The following is a 19,243-nucleotide window of genomic DNA, read 5'->3' as shown; positions in this document are numbered from 1 at the left end:
TGTGATACAGCTGATTACAGTTTTAAAAACACTCCACTGGTGCTCTTGGTGTATAGCCAAGGATGAGAACATTTGGAATTCCTTGAACATGGCTTCTCTATTCCTTCTGTTACATCTTTAAGTCAGGCTCTTATCTCTCATCAGGTCTATTGATTCCTCATCTCTCTTCTTGAGCCCTACTACATCAGTGCCAGAGTGATCTTTGACAGAACAAATTTCAGCACGAGGTCATCCAAGATTTGGCCCCTCTCAACCACTCCCATCTCTCTGCATATTGTTCCTTGCATTCCACACTCCAATATTAAAAAAACACTCTAAATCCCCCAAAGTGACCTACCATTTCACACTTCTAGGCTTTTTGCTCAAACTATATCCTATGCCTGGAAATCTACCCCCACCACAAATTTGCCTGGCAAGTACCTTTTAAGACTGGTTCAGCTACATGTTTTATGTCACTCCCAAATAAAAATCTTTATTTTTTAGTTTTCTGTCCATGCTCACCATCACCTATAATACTGCCCACAAGCCTCATCTCCTACCATTCCTGCCTCACACTTAAGACTCTTAAAATGCCAATCTTCTGGGTAACTCTCTCCCAAACTTCATGTTTTTTCAGCTACTTATCCCTTACCTAATGATACTCTTCCTTCCCAAGTATAGTTCGCCCACCCACTTTTTCCTAACACACATTCATCCTTCTAGAATAAACAGCTGTCTTCTCTAAGAAGTCTCCCCCTGCAATTCCAGGCTAAGATATTTACACTCCTCAGGCAGCCCAGGTGGCTCAGCGGTCTGGCGCTGCCTTCGGCCTAGGGTGTGATCCTGGAGACCCGGGATTGAGTCCTGCATCGGGCTCCCTGCATGGAGCCTGCTTGTGTCTCTGCCTCTCTTTCTCTCTGTGTTTCTTGTGAATAAATAAATAAAATATTTTTTAAAAAAAGATCTTTACAGTCCTCTATTTCCACAGCCTACCTTATTATATTGAAATTATTTTCTGTATCCATCTCCCACAATTTGCTTCTTAACAGCAAAAGCCATCCTTTAGATCTTTATATTATCAGGCTTAGCATAAAATCTAGAACAAACAGGTTCTTAACAAATGTTTCTTGAAAAAATAAATGAGAGTAAATTTACTGGGCAATTTAACATACGTTTCCTTTTCTCCAAAAGGATCTAATACCTAAACTTCCATCTATAGCTCAACTCTCTCCTCAGCTTTTGTAATGTTATAAACTGTCAACTAAGCATCTTTACTTAGATGTCCCACATGTGCCTTGAAATCAATTTAACCATAACTGAATCCATATTGTTCCTCAATTCCTTCTTTTAAATGTGGTCATTTTCTTGGTAAATGGATCCAAGAGCCCAAAATCACATTAGAGACACCTCAATCATCCTAAATGCCTTCCTTTCCCGCATTTCTCAAACCCAGTTAGGAAGTCCTGCTGATTTACTGAGATCTAAGCTCTCCATAGGGGCCTCAAGTCGATGCCCCTGATTCTTCAAATCTGGGCTATGCCAACAGTTATTAATATAATGGTCTTGCTAAATGGGGAAAAGACATGAACAGACATTTCTCCAAAGAAGACATACAAATGGCCAACAGACATATGAAAACATGTTCAACGTCACTTGGCATCAGGCAAATACAAATCAAAACCACTATGAGATTACCACCTCACCAGAGGCGAAAATTAACAAGTCAGAAAATAACAAATTTGGTGAGGAAGCAGAGAAAGGGGAACCCTCTTATACTGTTGGTGGGAATACAAGCTAACACGGCCACTCTGAAAAAAATATGATGGCGTTTCCTCAAAAAGTTAAAAACAGAGCTACCCGATGACCCAGAAACTGTACTACTAGGTATTTATCCAAAGGATACAAACATAGTGAGTTGAAGGGGCATCAGCACCTCAATATTTATAGCAGCAATGTCCACAAGAGCCAAACTATGGAAAGAGGTCAGATATCCATCAACAGATGAATGGATAAAGAAGATGTGGTGTGTGTGTGTGTGTGTGTATACACACACACACACACACACACACACACACAATGGAATATCATTCAGCCATCAAAAAATGAAATCTTACCATTTGCAATCATGCGAATGAAACTAAAGGGTATTATGCTGAGCAAAATAAGTTAAAGAAAGACAATCGTATGATTTCACTCATATGTGAAATTTAAGAAACAAAAGAGAATTATCGGGGAAAGGAGGGAAAAATAAAATAAGACAAAATCAGAGAAGGAGATAAACCATAAGAGATAAACTCTTAACTATAGGAAACAAAGTAAGGGTTGCTGGGGGTGGGGGGGGATGGGGTAACTGGGTGATGGGCATTGAGGAGGACATGATGTCATGAGCACTGGGTATTACACACATTGATGAATCACTGGAAATCTACCTCTGAAACTAATAATGCATTATATGTTAATTGAATTTAAATAAAATAAAATTTAAAAAATATATATATAATGGTCTTACTGCCTACAATTCTGAACCCTAGCAATTTAGTTTTCAAAATGCCAACAGTGATCTTTTTGAACTGCAACACCATCATTTCACTCCTTTGTTTGGCACTCTACCATCTATATAAGAAAAGGTCTAAACTCCTTAGCATGGCCCCTGTTGTCTACCCAGACTCCTTTCTCTCTTTATCCACTCTATCAAACTACACCCTAGTCAGTCACACTGAACTTCTTGCATCTGCCAAGGGATAGCCATACTAGTTCACACATCTATACTCAAGCAACTCATTCTGTCTATAACGTTCTTCCACAGTACAGTCATCTGGTGATCTTGCAAGCGTGGGGTCTAAGACAGATTCTACTATAAAGCTATACCTGATCCATGCTCCCACACAACCACTGCTCTTGGAAAGAACTGATCAATTCTTTCTTTAGATTTCCATCAATTTTATATACGTCTACAATAGCACCTGTGTATCACCTATAACATCTGTTTATTGCAATCTATTTCCCCCAAGAACACTAAAAGCCACTTGAAGGCAAGAGCATACATGATCTCCAGCATCTACAGTATCTAATAAAATTATAAGACACACTGAAGGTGTTCAATAAATGTTTATTAATGCACCTGGCTTTTAACCATGTGGCAAAATCAACAGTTCACAGTGACAAAATTTAAAATACAAAACATTAGGTTGTCCCAAATAACCACAGAGGCAAAATCCACCTGTCTCTTTAACAGAAAATAGCTAATAATTGGCATTATCCCCCAAACATACAAAAGAAACTATCACCATCAAAATTTTAAAAGTACTGACATATTTCAAATAGTATACACTGTTCCTATGTGCTGTAAAGTAAAGCTTGTTTTTAATACTTTCTCACTTCACCATTCTGCACCTTTCCATCTATTCTTTCTTATCCACATCTTGCTATCCTTAGGTTCTGTAAAGGAGCTTGTTTCAGGCCTGTTCCAGTTCTGTAATGTCTCATGTCCCAAAATTAATCCATTTTCTCTCTCCTTTTTCAGTCAAATCTCTCATTCTCTCAATGGGCAAAACTCAGGTTGATGGTGAAGCCAAGAAAGCATTCTCCAGAAATCTAAGGACAGCACCAACAAATGAGTAACTAATATGTTTAATATTCCCAAAGATTACCTGCATTTTAAAAGAGATAATTATACATGCAAATAAATACTGAGTTGCTATAATATGAGAGTAAGACTGAGGAGAAATTTACCAATGGTAAGGAAGGGAAGGAACACAGAAGTTCATCATCTCAAAACTAAACAAGCTGTAATCACATTACACAATAGAACGAACACAAATTTTGGCTCACTGAAAGAGACTAAAAACATCAGCAATGCAAAGTATTATTTTGTGACTCAACTGGAATATGCAGGAAAATACTTCATAAATGACAGATTCTATGTATAGTGGATTTTTTTTTTTTAAGATTTTATTTGACAGATAGTGAGAGCACAAGAGGGGAGACAGCAGAAGGAGAGGAAGAAGCAGGCTCCCTGCTCAGCAGGGAGCGGGACAAGGGGCTTGATCCCAGGACCCTGAGATCACAACGTGAGCTGAAGGCAGACACCCAACCAACTGAGCCGCCCAGGGACCCCTGTATAGTTCTTTTTTGAAAAAGGTTTTATTTATTTATTCATGAGAGACAGAGAGAGCGAGGCAGAGACATAGGCAGAGGGAGAAGCAGGCTCCATGCAGGGAGCCCGATGTGGGACTAGATCCTGGAACTGCTGGTTCACTCCCTGAGCTAAAGGCAGATGCTCAACTGCTGAGCCACCCAGGCATCCCTGTATAGTTAATTCTTGAACAACAGTGGTTTAAGCTGCCCAGGCCCACTTGTACTGGTTTTATTTTGTTTTGTTGAGAACTGACAACAAATGCCACAGGGCATTTATTTACAACTTCCCACCCCAGTCATCCACAGGACTGAATGGAAGGTAATTGGCACACAGGTCACACCTTCTGTCCTCTAAGAACTAAAGGGAGGTCTGCCTAGACCATGAGCAGCCCCTCCCTGACCTCATGGCCCAGGACCAGGCAGAGTTGTAAGTTGCCCTGAGTGCTGAGCTGGGTCAAGCATCCAAGACTAGCAGGCCGGAGGCCGTGCTGAAGCAGAACACACCTAGAGGGCAAGGTGGGCACTGCTCTGGGAGCCCTTTTCCTTCCAATACTCTAGTAGACATAGATGTAGACCTAAGAATTTGCAAGACGAAGTTTATACCACTAATAGACCTTTATAAATATCAAGAAACCTCTATTCAATCAATTTTCATACCTTTACTAAATGTATTTATTAGAAGGCTACAATGGATACCCTACATGGAAAGGAGATCTTCTAAAACCTGTAAATTTTTCGTAGCTTAGGGTTTATCTGAGGTGAAAACTAAGGCTTCCTTTGTGTTTTCAAAGATACAGTAACCAATGGACTTTTCTAAGAAAGACTTTTTAATTCTTATATGATATTCACTAGATTACCAGAGACATAAATTATAAGTAGTTCCTAGCCAAAAGTCTGTTTGAGATCAGTTATTCCTTCTCCATTTTGAGTAATCAAAACAAGAAAGAGCATGATGGCATTAACTGAAAAACAAAACTTTCTTACCATAAACTAATGAGTGATGAAGCCTGATCTTCCCATATAAATGAATATATTTCCAGCATGTCACTATTCAGTGCTTTGTAGTATTCCAAATACCATTATTTATTTAAACAATCCCATATTGCTGACAACTTAGTTTGAACTTTTAATAATTATAGAGAGCACAATGATGGATAAATTTGTACAGATATCTTCACAACATGTCTGATTATTTTCTAACAATTTTTAGAAGTTATTGAAATAAAAAGAAGAAAAATACTATTTGAAATACAGGGAATGAGAGAAAAGAGTGGATATAGATGAAAGAGACAGGAAAAGGAGAGGAAATTAAGGAACAAGGAAAAAAAAGACAGAGAAGCACGTTAAGGCATAGATTTAAAAAAATAATGAAACAGTATATTTGACTTTATTAGCAGAGTTGCTGTTGCTGTTCTATGATTTTCAGCAAATTCCTATTACTTAAGTTTACCTAGGGTAAAATTCTCCCTTGCAATCTTAAACTTACAATTCCTTCGTTGGAAGTTTATTTTCTCTGCCTAGATATTTATGGGATTTTTTTTACCCCTAATTTTAAATAATATCTGTAGATTGAGACTTATAAGAATCTCTTTACATTGTGTTTTTTTCTTCCTAGAATATGGCAGTTCGTATGCACAGGTGTTTCTTTAGGGCAACCATTTCAATACATTTCTGGTTATTACTTTGTTTGCAATTTCAAATTAATCATTTTTTCATTTAGGAAAAAAGAATTATCCCTATGTTAGACAGCTTTGTTAGATACCTAGGATATCTCTCACTATCTTACCTTCTTCTCATTCCTCCCAGACCTAGTAACGGACTGCCATTAATCTGGTTTTCCACAATGGAATGGAACCTTCTTTCATTTCCACAAATTAGTGGTCATTTGGGAGATCATATCAAGAGATACTACCAGGTGCGTGGTTACTTTCTGATGATTTTTAAATTGTCTCAATTGCTTTAAAATATGTCTTTATTGGGACGCCTGGGTGGCTCAGCGGTTGAGCATCTGCCTTTGGCTCGAGGTGTGATCCTGGAGTCCTGGGATCGAGTCCCACATCAGGCTCCCTGCATGGAGCCTGCTTCTCCCTCTGCCTGTGTCTCTGCCTCTCTCTCTGTGTCTCTAATGAATAAATAAATACAATCTTTAAAAATAAATAAATAAAAAATAAAATATGTCTTTATTAATCAAGAGTGGATTAATATGTCGATGCTCACAGGTTCTGAGGTTTGAAAAGAGGAAGAGAGATAAGAAGGATCAGGTAGGAAATAAACATAAAAGGAGTGGTTGCAAAAAAAGGAACTGAAATATTGTGATAACTTTTTTAAGTGAAAACTTCAGGATAAAAGTTTAAAAAACAAACATGGAAAACTGAGGAAAAGCAAACAGGCTTGACATTTAATTTCCAAACTCAAAGATATTTTTATTTTCTTATACATCTCCCAGAAAGCCAAATTATTAACAGTGACTATCCTAGACAAAATATTTGGGGACATTAATGGATCAACAAAAAGTTTACATTAAGAAATTTTAGTCATGCAAACTAATAAGAGATCTTAATTACACAGAATAGCATTAGGCATGCATGAGTGGCAATCAAAGCTCCTTATTTGCTATTAGGCAAAGACCACATAATTTTAATAAATGTTAAAGACAGAAAACTTCAATGAGCATTTTCAAAGACATTTTACCACATCTTATTTCGTCAGTCAATTCTCAATTTAAATTAGCATAGTGCCTGAAATGGTTATCTGATTGATGAATCAGTCCTCACTGTCATTTATTTGTTTATATTTTTTATAAGTGGTATTTGATGAGACCAAATTTGTAGAAACCATTTAGGGAAACTTTAAAAAAAGAAAATTCAAGGGATACTCAATTTTAAATATAATTTAAAATTGCTCAGTAAATATTCATATTATTTTAGTTTTGTAATAAACCAGAAAAAGGCTAATCTTTCCTAAAAACATTTTTTTAAAGATTTTATTTATTCATGAGAGACACAAAGAGAGGCAGAGACAGACATAGGCAGAGGGAGAAGCAGGCTCCTCACAGGGAGCCAGATGCAGGACTTTATCCAAGGACTGGGATCACGCCCTGAGCCAAAGGCAGACACTCAACCACTGAGCCACCCTGGCATCCACCTAAAGACATTTTTCATTCAAACCAAGAGAAACCAACCAAACAAAAATAATTGTAAGGATAATTTGAATGCCTTTTTTTATAGGGAAATCAGATTTTGGAATATTAATCCAATATGCTTTTTGAAATGTAAAAGAAAACTATAAACTGAAGAAATACTTGTTTTAACTAAACTGAAGAAATACTTGTTTTAACTATTTCCAATGGAATATAACTCAACAAATATATAAACACATAATCACATAAATAAGTTTAAGATACCATACTTTGGCCTATTTGTTGACTTTTTAAGTGAAGAAGTGTGTATATTAACCAAAAAAAGTACCTTTCTTCCTAATTTGCCATTCAAGAGTCCTCTCCAACAGCCACAGAAATGGGGTTGGGGTGAGAACAGAGAGAATAGCTTTCGCGTCATATATACAAACATAGAGATTCATCACTGCTTTATAAAAACAAATACCTTCTGTTAAGTTTAATTTCTGTCCGTGTGTCTTGTAGCAAAATAGTTGTAAAGTATCCACTCTAAAACCTCTGTTCTCTAATCATAATAAAATACCTACTTTGGGCACTGATACATATTTTAAAAGTTTAATTGTTAAGTATTGTTAATTTAATTATTAACTGGTATCAACACATACTACATTTTATTTCTATTCACTATTAAACTGTGGTTCCATTTTCATTTCTAAACATACAAGCACATTAGAAATTACAAATAACCTTTGGCTTGTGAATTCATTGAACACACTCTCAATTACTATGTAAGAATTAAAACTCGGAATAAAGCAGAAACCCAACAAAATACATAAAATAATCAACTTCTTTCCAACTATAACACTTTTTATCTTACATATAAAAATAAAATGAAAGAAAGGCTGACTTTACCATTACATTAATAAAATGCTAAAAGTAAACATTAAAGAACAAAAAGTAAAATTTGGGGGAAAATTCAAGCAACATTATAAAAAAAATAAATAGGAGGCAACGAGGACTAATCAACCCCATCAGATACCGTGTTAGGTACTATGCTAATAAAAATGAGAATGATCAATAGCATAGGAAGTAATAAAATGCTTTCTAACTTTGTAACTTTTTTACCACCTATCAATTCACAGGGAGAAAATGAACCTATTAAATACCTCCAACTATATCCTAATAAATTCAAGAAAATAAGCACCAAAAAAGTAAAAATCTATAGAAAACAAAAGTATACATATCCTGATTTATAAAGGGGAGTTTTAGGTCTTTATTTTCTACTTTTAGAACAGGAAAAAAAATTGCAAAAGAAATATGAAAAGCAATGGTTACATAAAAATAAGTCAAAAATCAATCAACCTAAAGAGAATGAATATTCCGGTCTTATTTTCCTCAGTAGTCAGCTATATACTTGCACCCAGTACAAGTAAGAGTACATTTATGACAATTCTACCTGAGGAACAAGAGCCATAAATGACCATACTCTCACCCAGCGAACTCAACCTTAGTGTTTAATGTAAATAATTCTGCATACATAACAATAAATTTTGCAGGGATTAATAAATATATATACACACAAATATATATATAAGAAACATTTGTACAGCAAAATTTAAAAGTGAATGTTCCTAAACTAAAAACATACTTTAAAACATTATTAAAATTCTTGGTAGGAAGACAAAATACATATATAGAAAATGCATATGAAATGATGAGATCATACAACTGAAAATTATGACAATTACACAATAACTATATTTACTTAAGTTTTATTTACTTATTTTAGAGAGAAAGCATGCGCACACGGCGGGGGGGGGGGGGGGCAGGGAGAGGGAGAATCTCAAACAGACTCCTGCTGAACGCAGAACCTCACAGAGCTGGATTTGACAAGATCCCTGACATCACGACCTGAGCCAAAATCAAGAGGTGGACACTTAACCAACTGAGCTATCCAGGTACCCCACAATAATTTTATGCTTATGAAGACAATGAGATATATACAACCAGTTATTTTTAGGTAATAAAGTCTTACTTCCTATAACATTTTAATAAGATTTTGTTTTTATTTCAATTTTTAAAATGATTTGAAAATGCTACAAAATATTAAGATAAGTAAGAATATTTTTAAAAGATGAGGAACTCAGGTACCATAAAAGATCACCAGAATCCTTTTTTTTTTTTTAAAGATTTTATTTATTTATTCATGATAGTCACACAGAGAGAGAGACAGAGAGGCAGAGACACAGGCAAAGGGAGAAGCAGGCTCCATGCACCGGGAGCCTGACGTGGGATTCGATCCCGGGTCTCCAGGATCGCGCCCCGGGCCAAAGGCAGGCGCCAAACCGCTGCGCCACCCAGGGATCCCCACCAGAATCTTTAAGAGTGTCACAGAACAGGTGAGTTTTCCAAATGGCTTAAAGTATTAAAATCTTAGTTTAAAATTTTGTTTAAAATATTATATATACAGAAATACATATAAATCTGGCTGACTTAAGCAAAACACCAAATAAAATGATTTTTTGTATGACAGACTCAACGATGCTATTATTAACATATAGTGTGTAAAGAGCCTTGAGAGTCACTGAAATATAGAAAGCAGTTATTTCTCTGTACTGTTGTGAGATAGTTGTTACGTATTTTGCCCCTTCTTTTTTTTTAAGATTTTATTAATTTATTCATGAGAGACACAGAGAGAGAGAGGCAGAGTTAGAAACAGGCCCCATGCAGGGAGCCCGATGTGGGACTCGATCCTGGGACTCCAGGATCATGTCCTGGGCCGAAGGCAGGAGCTAAACTGCTAAGCCACCCAGGCATCTCCACCCCTTCTCTTTCTTAAGAGTAGCTTTGTTTTCATAGAAGTCCTTCTTTCCTTATTTGTAATGTGTTAATTGTAAAAAAAAAGTTTTATGAGTAAGGGTGCAGGAGGGGTGCACCGCATTAGGGCCAAAAAGACTCATTCATATTCTAATTCTGCAAACATAGGCTCTAAACCTCAGTTTCTTCTTTTGCAAACTGCAGATAATCATAGCACCTAAACACATAGGGTTGTTTGGAGGACGAACTGAGATAAAGACAATAAAGTAATAGGCACAGAACTTGGCATACAGTAAACAATAAATATAAGCTATTTCTTTTCCTTCTTACTATTGCCTTACAAAATTAATGAGCTCAATTTTTGAAGAATACATCTGTGAGTGTATGTGTACGTATGTGTGTTTGTGGTATGTGTTGTCAGAATAAGGTCTAGAAAAAACACTTCAAAAAGTTACTAGTGTTTCAAAGAAATAATTTCATGTCAACTAAGACAGCTAAAATAAAAAAAAAGACAGTAATAATTTTTGGCTGGCAAGGATGTATGAAAAACCCTCCTACACTGCTGATGAGGATATAAAAGGGTACAGCCACTTTGGAAAAAAGCTTAGTTTCTTAAAAAGTTAAACAAAGGTTTATCATATGACACAGCAATTCCTCTCCTAGGTAGTAACTATACAAAAGAAAAATTTAGGTCCACATAAAGACCTACACACAAATATTCACAGGAGCATTATTCATTCAACCCAAATGTCCATCAACTGGTGAATAAACAAAATGTGGTGCATCTACACTCTGGAATACGATTCATTAATAAAAAGAAATGAAACAGTGATACATGCTACAACATGAATGAACCTCAAAAACATGCTGAGTGAAAGAAGCCAGACACAAAAGACTATATATGTATGATGATACTTACAAGAAATATACAAAAAAGGCAAATCTAGACACAGAAAATATATTTGTGAATACCTAGAACTGGGGGTGACACCAGGGATTAGCTATAAACTGGCACTGGGATCTTACTGAGGTAAAGGAAGTGTTCTGAAACTAGATTATGGTATGGCTGTACAACTCAATGAATTTAATAAAAATCATTACAATTAAATTGGGCAGACTTTGGGCATGCAGTTGGCTCAGTCAGAAGAGCATTTGACTCTTGATCTTGGGTGAGTTTGAGCCTCATACAGGGTGTCAAGATGAAATAAATTTTTTCAAAAAAGGGCAGATTTTATATTATGTACATTATACATCAACAAATTTCTTTTTTAAGGTTAGCAATGGCTATCTTCACTTAGCAGTGTCACAAATGATCTTTCCCCAGTTTTACTTTTGAAAGTGGTTTGAAGAAAAGGTTTTATTTACAACAAATAAAGAAGGATAAACTGCCAAATTCATTGGACTTATATATAATTAAAAATAAACAGGCAGCGTAAAGACATTTGGACTCTCCTCTGAATACCTGGAAGTGAAGACATGATACTTACTGTCAGCTTATATTTTTATTATTTCATTTCTTAGCAAGGTTCTAGATAGATAAAGTTATTTAACAGCTGATTAAGTGATTCAAACTTGTGAGAAAAATATCAACTGCCCCATGTGAATTTTTCTAAAGATACTGCCAGAGGTAATAATGTGATATGAAATATTTTATAGATTTTTTTCACAATCTTTCCTGGATGAGAAAATAACAAGACTATATATAGGCCAATGTAGTTATATCAAGTCTAAATTTAAGCAAAACAGAAATACTAAAAGAATACTAACCTTTTAAATACTTGGTCCCAGGACCCTTTTATAAAGAACTTTTTCAAGAGACACACACACTGAAGCCTCAGAATAATTGTCTTCTAGATTTTTGAAACAGAAATCAGCCAAAGACTGCATTTGACTGTTTTAAACACATATATGGTATACTCTATAAATGCAACTCAAATCAAACTGGGTCTGAAAAGTTAGGAAAGGGAACTTCCACTCGTTTTCTAGGGCTGCATTAACAAACTTGGTGGCTTAAAGCAAGAGAAATTTGCACTCACAGTTCTGGAGCTCAGATATTTGAACTACAGTATCTCTGAAGGCTCCAAGGAAGAATCTTTCTTGCCTCTTCCTAGCTTCTGGTGACTACAGGCGTTCCTTGGCTTATTTATGGCAGTATAACTCCAATTTCTACCTTCATTTTCACATGGCCTTCTTCATGTATCTCCCCGTCCCTTCCTCCACTTATAAGAACACCAGTCACTGGATTTAGACACACCCTAAATCCAAAATGATTTCATCTGGAGATCCTCAACTAATTTAAATCTGCCTTTGGTCCAGGGCACGATCCTGGAGTCCCGGGATCGAGTCCCGCGTCAGGCTCCTGGCATGGAGCCTGCTTCTCCCTCTGCCTGTGTCTCTGCCTCTCTCTCTCTCTCTCTCTATGTCTATCATGAATACATAAATAAATAAATCTAAGAAATAATAATAATAAACAAATAAATATGCAAAGATTCTATTCTAAAATGGGATTAGGCCAGTTGTTTATTAACTATGTGAAAGTTTGTTCTCTTAGGAAAAAACTTCACTGAAAAAAACCTAACAACTCAAATTTGAAATTGTTTTGTGCATTCTCAGTTGGAAATATCCTATCATTTTAATTGTGTCCTTTTCTAATTAGAAAGTAGCCTATTTTATCATCAGGAAATTCTATCATTAAAAAATTACATATACATATAAAGGATTAGAAGAAAATGTTTATTAGAACTTATTTCCCAAAGGCTATTTCTCTCCTGGTATTCCCTCATCATTTTGAATGCCCTCTCCAAGAATCCTGTAGCTCTGTACAAGACTGTTGTCATACAAGCAACCCGTCAGCAAATCCCATGGACTCCTTTAAAATATATTCCAAAAAGCAACCAATTCTCACTGCCCCCATCAGCCTAGCCTAAATCACTACCATCTCAGGCCAAAGTGAGCCTTTTAAGATGTAAATCTGCTACATCATTCTCTCACACAAAACTCTCCGGGTGGCTTCTATCATAGATACAATAAAATCCAAAGTCACTCTCCCCTCCTACCGCTATCTTCTCACTCTTCCCCAGCCGCATAAACCTCCTTTCTTCCTGGAAAGTACCACGCATACACTTGTCTTATTGTTACCTCTTTTTGTTTCATCCAGGTATTTGAAAGGCTAAATCTCTGTCTTCTTCCACTTCTCTGCTGAAATGTCACCTCATAGAAAGGCCTTTACTGACAACCCTATCTAAAACTGCACTCCTGGGTCATTCTCCCTTTACCCTTCTAAACCACTGCTTCAGCAAATAACAATCCAACAATCCATGTTTATTTGTTTTTTACTGTTAGCCTCCATGAACTAGCAAGTAAGTTCCATGAAAGCATGTTTGGTTCAGCACTGTATGCCCAGCACTGGAACAGTATCTGGCACACAATTATCTGGCTAGCTCAATCAATATCTAGATGAAGAACACACCTAAATTTGAATGGTGACAATCTTTTCATGTATTTTTTCCCTTTTCAAATATCTCCTCCTCCACTTTGTAAGGAATATGACAAATATTCCCCCAGATTATTTCCTATTCACAATATATTTTTATTCTGCTTTGAAAAAACAATTACCACACAGACGTTTCTCTACAAGTTAAATATTATCAGGAGAGACAACTAGTTGCTTTCCATAGGATGGGATGGGAAACAGAGAGAGCTAGTAAGCAAACAGTCCTATGATGGGATACCACTCTTCCCAACTGCTCCTTATTTCTGACTTTCTTCTTCCTACCTGTCAACAGAGCTGCTTCCCAAAACACAATGACTATTCTGAAGAATAGTCTCATCTATACTTAGGGCTACTGTGTCTATTGTATCTCTATGTTATCAGTAATTAGGGCTTTTCTTTCCCTTGAATAGGGTCCCAAAATAAATTCCAAGGAACAATGTTTCACAGAAGTGTTAAAAGACACTGAAAAGGGTCAAATAAGAAAAACTTCAATAAGCAAATAGAGCAGATATCTTTCTTAGAGGACTTTTCAGAATCTCAACTATGTTAATGTGCATTGTAAATCTCCACAATGGAAAGAATATACACTGAAACCCAAATGTATTTTTTCACTCAAATTTAATAGAATCTTTTCATCAATCATTTGATTCATTACTCTTTTATCCTAGCTATAGCAAAAATTCTGTCAGCCTGACTTACTGAAAACACCTTATACCTTAAATATCAAGGAAGGTTTAAAAGGTTTAAAAGGAGACTTGCTAATTGATTTAAATTACAATTAAAAGGGACACTGCAGGATATAACTTGGGAATGAATCACTTTTTTCCTTAAAAGGTGAAGAGTAACAAAAATTGATATTACCAAAAGTAGCATAAAATTAGGGTAAACAGCACGCAAGTAATTCCTCTCCACCTATATATCCCTTTTTGCAACACTGCTAACCAAAATAAGGGCAGGATTGGAGGTACAGAAAGAAGTGCTGTAAATTTTTAGACTAAATATTATATTTGTATTTCTGGGGATAACTATAATTTTGGGTAACAGACTATTAAAAGAACTAAATCAGTAGGATCACTTTAGGATATGATAAACAACACAAATTCATATGTTGTCTAATATAAAAATTACTTCCCTCACAAGTCCTCTTTTTCTCCATCATTCTCCCATATCTCAAGGGATCTCACCCTTATGATGGCCCCTGCATGCCTCCCTTGCCTCTAAAACCTTCTTGTGGTAACCTTTTTCACTTCTATTCCATAACAGTGCCAGCTTCTAACCTTGAACTAGTTCATCCTAACATTTGTAGAGTATCTTCATTGATATCTGTTAGAAGCGGAAGCTTAACTAGTCACTGCTCTAAAATCAAAGAAACTCCTGAAACTTAGAGGCCACATTGGAATATGGCCCAAATGTACCCTCCCGTGAGACAAACAATGCTACCTTCAAGTCCGATCCTGCAACAATCCTAAATGCTTTGAAACTAAAAATAGCTCAGCTGTTGTCTCATCTGCCAGCAGATGGCCAGACTATTTTTAATTCAGGATTCTAGAGAGCAGGAATGGATCAAGCTAAGCTAGGGCAGCCTGGAAGAGTTTACTCTTAGCTGCAGAGAGCTGTAGCCGGGCAGGTACCAAGAGAGGGCAACCTGGAGCTGTTCTTGGGCCTGTGGACTTCACACTGATTATAACAATACAGATGAGAATATTTTTTTTAAATCATTATTTAAAATAAAGTCTGAAATGTAAGATAATTTGACAAAAATTTTAAATAATCTGCATACCCTTTAAAGTTTTCCTTACTTTTCTTTTTGTGAAAATAAAATGTAATTTCCTTTTTGTACGATCTTTGGGAACGTATTTTGTTTTAATAAAGTAAAATCTCCCCTAATCTTGATAAGGTTTGCTAAAAGCTTTAACAAAAAAACAAAAACAAAAAACATTTTATTAAGAATATGTGGTGAACTATGATTTATTTACAGAAAAACTGTAACTGGCCACTGTTAAAAGGTAACTGAATTTTGAATACCAGTTTTCTGAAATCTCATCTGCCAGTAACTTTAAAACACAAAAGGATTGAAAGTCTGACATACTATATACTTTCCTGTTAATTGTCCATCTTCCTCCAGCTCCTCTGTAGTGCTCCATAAATATCTGGGGGTGGGAAGGAGGAAGAATGCTGGCAGGTGTAGTCAGAAAGGTTATTTAGAAAGTATATTTATAAGGATTATAGCACTAGCTTCTATACTTCCATCATACAAGTCCTACCCACTCATAACCTAATCTAGATCTGAGATGACCAAACCAGTCCATTCCAGTTTACCTTCCCATCCTGCTTGATGGCCACAGAGATTATCAAGAGACCAAAGTGGGTCTGGATTCTCAATAACCAAGAGCAGAGAGGAGATTTATAATAGTTTCCAGGGACAATATATATTTGAAGACACCAACTCACTGTAAAACATTACTTTCTAAACAAAAAACAAAAAAACAAAACAAAAACATTACTTTCTTTAAAAATGAAAGGGGTTATCCCTATCAATTTATGAGTGGCAATAATTTAGATAGATGACTAGAAGAAGAGACAAAGTTCATCAGGGATTAACTACCTTGAAATTGCTCAATGAGATTTTGCATGAAAACTAGATGCAATTTTTATAAAATGTGAGAAAAAACCTTATACATCTTTTATAAAGTATTGCATTGCCTAGCCCCTGCCTGGGTAGTCACATCCCTTATAATAAGCTTCTCCTAACTAAATGGAAAAGGCATGCAAAAAGGTAAAACCAGCAAAATCTGCAATAGACGATTCCTCATATAGCTAGCACACACACTACCCAGTAGCTCCTACATCTAGATACAGCAAGGATCAAGCCATAAGCCCTCAATCTCTGAAGACGGCAATCAAAAGGGGGAGGAATACTCAGTGCACAAGTTAACACAACGGTGCGTTCACGTTCATACAACATTAGAGAGGATGTAACGGTACAATAATAAAGTTCACTATCCTAATTTTACAAGGAAGGAAGAAACGAAGGCCCAAAGCCTTGACTATACTGCACTGTAACAGAACTGGGATTTAATCCCAGGATCCCAGATTTTCCTTCCACTGAACTCTCTATTAAAACACACTCAACTTATACTGGCATTTTGGAGAGGAAAAAAAATATGTATACAAAACACTATCTTGTCAGTCTAATATCTATAATATATTAAAAATGTAATTAGCATGGAAAATCTGGTCTCAAACTAAAACTTTAGTCTGAATCTCTTAAGTTCCTTAGCCTGCAAGTTATTATAAACCTAGACATAATTCTTTTAAAAACTCTAAAAATCATTTCTTCCCTCATCCCACCCCAATGTAACAATTACTCCTTTAGTATCTAGATATAAACTCAATTTTTATCACTATACAATGTCTTCTCATCCACCTAGAACAGTCTTCCATTAACTACAAGAATAAAAAAGATGAACTGCTGATCCATGAAGGGCCAAATAACTAAACTTAAACCCACTACACCAAAGATTCAAAAATATTTTAATGAAATTTTTTCAGTAGTATCTTTCAAATCATTACCTTAAAATACCTAAAAAAAAAAAAAAAGAAAGAAAAACAGTACAGCTTATTGTAGCAGATTAAAAAGTAGTCTACTTTAATAATTAAAAGGCCTTTCCTGTCTTCACCTTTTACTTCAGCACGCATTTAAGCTATTTTGGATTTTACTCCATTCAAGAACACTTTTTCCCCAAAGCCCGTTTAACAAGCTTCATTTTCTTGTTAATTTGATATAGTCTATTTCCAGTGCTATAAAATTAAAACAGAAGCATTAGGAATTCCTCTTTGTGTTAAATGTCCTGGTCTTTCCTTAAAAGATTTCATCTTTGACGGATGCAATAGATCAGTGTTCCCCCTTTAACAATTCCTCATCTGCCTGTTCTCACTACAGGTATTGTTTGGATTTACTCTGCTATAGGCTTCGGTACGCTACATCTCCTCTCTGAACTATAAATCAGAATTCAAGCTTGAGAGCAGCTGCCACTGTCCAGACATGTGGCTGGTGGGTGTCATTGTCTTTTTCATTTTCCCCATTTCAAACCCCTCCCTTCCTTGTCACTAGAGCCAGCATATTTAAAGGTGCTTCCCTTCCTTCCTCGCTTTTATATCGCCACCCCCACCCCTTAACCTCTCTCTGGTCGTCTTCTTCCAGGTCAGCCCAGTCACATACAACATCACTGTTTTTCCTGTGGCGGAGGCAGAGAGATGTCAGGATGGACTGTACACCTCTTGCAGACTCCTCCTCAAGACTGTCAACAAGGGAACAACTTCGGCCTATCTTCCCAAAGTACCACGCCGGAACCACAAAGTTATCGAAATTACGATACGGAACCCTTCCCACGCCCCATCTTAACAAATCAGCTCCACCTCAATTTCCAAGCTAATAAACAACAGCTCCTCTTCCGCTCATCACAAAGGGGGGATAGCCTGTCCGCACCGCACGGTCCACCAGCAAAATCCTCTCCTACTCTCAAGTCGGTTCCAAGCCTAGCTAACTGCCCTTTCCGCCTCCACCCGGTCTCTGCCCCGCATCCAGCCGAGTTACTGTCAACTCCGGCCGCCGAGCAAAGCGCTTCACGCGGGCTCCCTGAGGTCGGCGGCGCCGGCCTACCGCAGCCCCAGACGACCCCACCTCCCGGGGCGGGTGCCGCGCCCCCCCCTCCCCGCCCCCCCACCACTTCCCCGGGCCTCCTCCCAGCTCACCTAACGCCACCTCACACGCTTTGCGCAGCTGGGAGTGATGCGCCTTCTTCACTTCCTTGTCGGCCAAAATCTTCTCCAGGGCCCGGGTCAGGAACATGTTCTTCGTCTTCTTCCCCTCATACATGGACGCAGAGAAGGAGGCGGCGGCTCGTCCGACCCGCGGCTCCCAGCGGCTGGAGGGGAGGAGGAGCGGGAGGAAGAGGAGAGAGAAAAGAGAGGGGGTGGAAGTGGGGGAGAGGAGGCGTGGAGGGCAGCGGCAGGATCAGGAAGGGACGGCAGGTGGGAGCAGCCGCGGTGCGGGCGAGGGGCCCGGGGTCTTCCCCAGCCCTGAGAGGCCGCCCCTAGAGGGCCGCGCCCGTCGGACCTCCGCTCGTCCCGGTCTGGGGTCGCTTCCCGGCCAACCCCCCCTCACTCGCCCCTCCGGCCCAGGGGCGGCGAGGGAGCCCAGCCCGGGCGGCCGTCTGCCGGGAGCCGAGGGACGCGGCGGCGGCGGCGGCGGCGGCTCAGAAGCCCGGAGAGAGCACGGCTGCCCTGGCTACTGTGGGGATTAGCACCCGCCGCGGCCGCTGACTGGCCTCCATCACCGCCGACCTGCCCCGGCCGCCATGTTGGGAGGAAACGACGCGTCACGCAGCGGCCGAACGGCTGCAGAGGAGGAAGCGGCGGCGGCGGCGGCGCTGCCTGCCCAGAGCTGCCGCGGCGCGGGGAGGCTGGGGGCGGAGGGCGGTGCGGGAGGAGAGGCCCGAGCCGCAGCGCTACGGTGGCCCGGCGGGGCCTCGCCGCCTCCTGCGTTCGCCTGCAGGGCGGCGTGGGGCGTGGCGGGCGTCCTGCGGCGCCGGGCACCTCCCGGCGGCTCCGCGCACCTCAGGGCGGAGGACCCCGGGCACCCTGACTTCCGCGAGGTGGCAAGGACTCCAGGCTACGCTGCCTCCACTTCTCCGACTTCC

General features: G+C 38.5%; 1 protein-coding gene across 5 annotated transcripts in view; it reads right to left on the bottom strand.

Annotated features, from left to right (window-relative positions):
• The window catches only part of ARFGEF1 (ARF guanine nucleotide exchange factor 1), a 140,120-nt gene extending 121,117 nt beyond the window's left edge, over positions 1 to 19,003 (bottom strand). For 4 of the 5 annotated variants that reach the window (XM_072804345.1, XM_072804346.1, XM_072804347.1 and 1 more), the window contains exon 1: positions 18,297 to 19,003. In XM_072804345.1, coding sequence (XP_072660446.1) covers positions 18,297 to 18,420 — 124 coding nt within the window. In that variant the 5' untranslated portion in view covers positions 18,421 to 19,003. The remainder of the gene's footprint in view (positions 1 to 18,296) is intronic. The other variant, XM_072804349.1, reaches the window with a different exon arrangement.
• Between the last annotated feature and the right edge of the window lie 240 nt (positions 19,004 to 19,243).

The sequence above is a fragment of the Canis lupus genome, chromosome 28 (assembly GCF_048164855.1).
Source record: "Canis lupus baileyi chromosome 28, mCanLup2.hap1, whole genome shotgun sequence".
In the NCBI taxonomy this organism is placed as follows: domain Eukaryota; kingdom Metazoa; phylum Chordata; class Mammalia; order Carnivora; family Canidae; genus Canis; species Canis lupus.
Note: the sequence above shows the minus strand (reverse complement) of the source record. Positions and strands in the feature narration are given on the sequence as shown.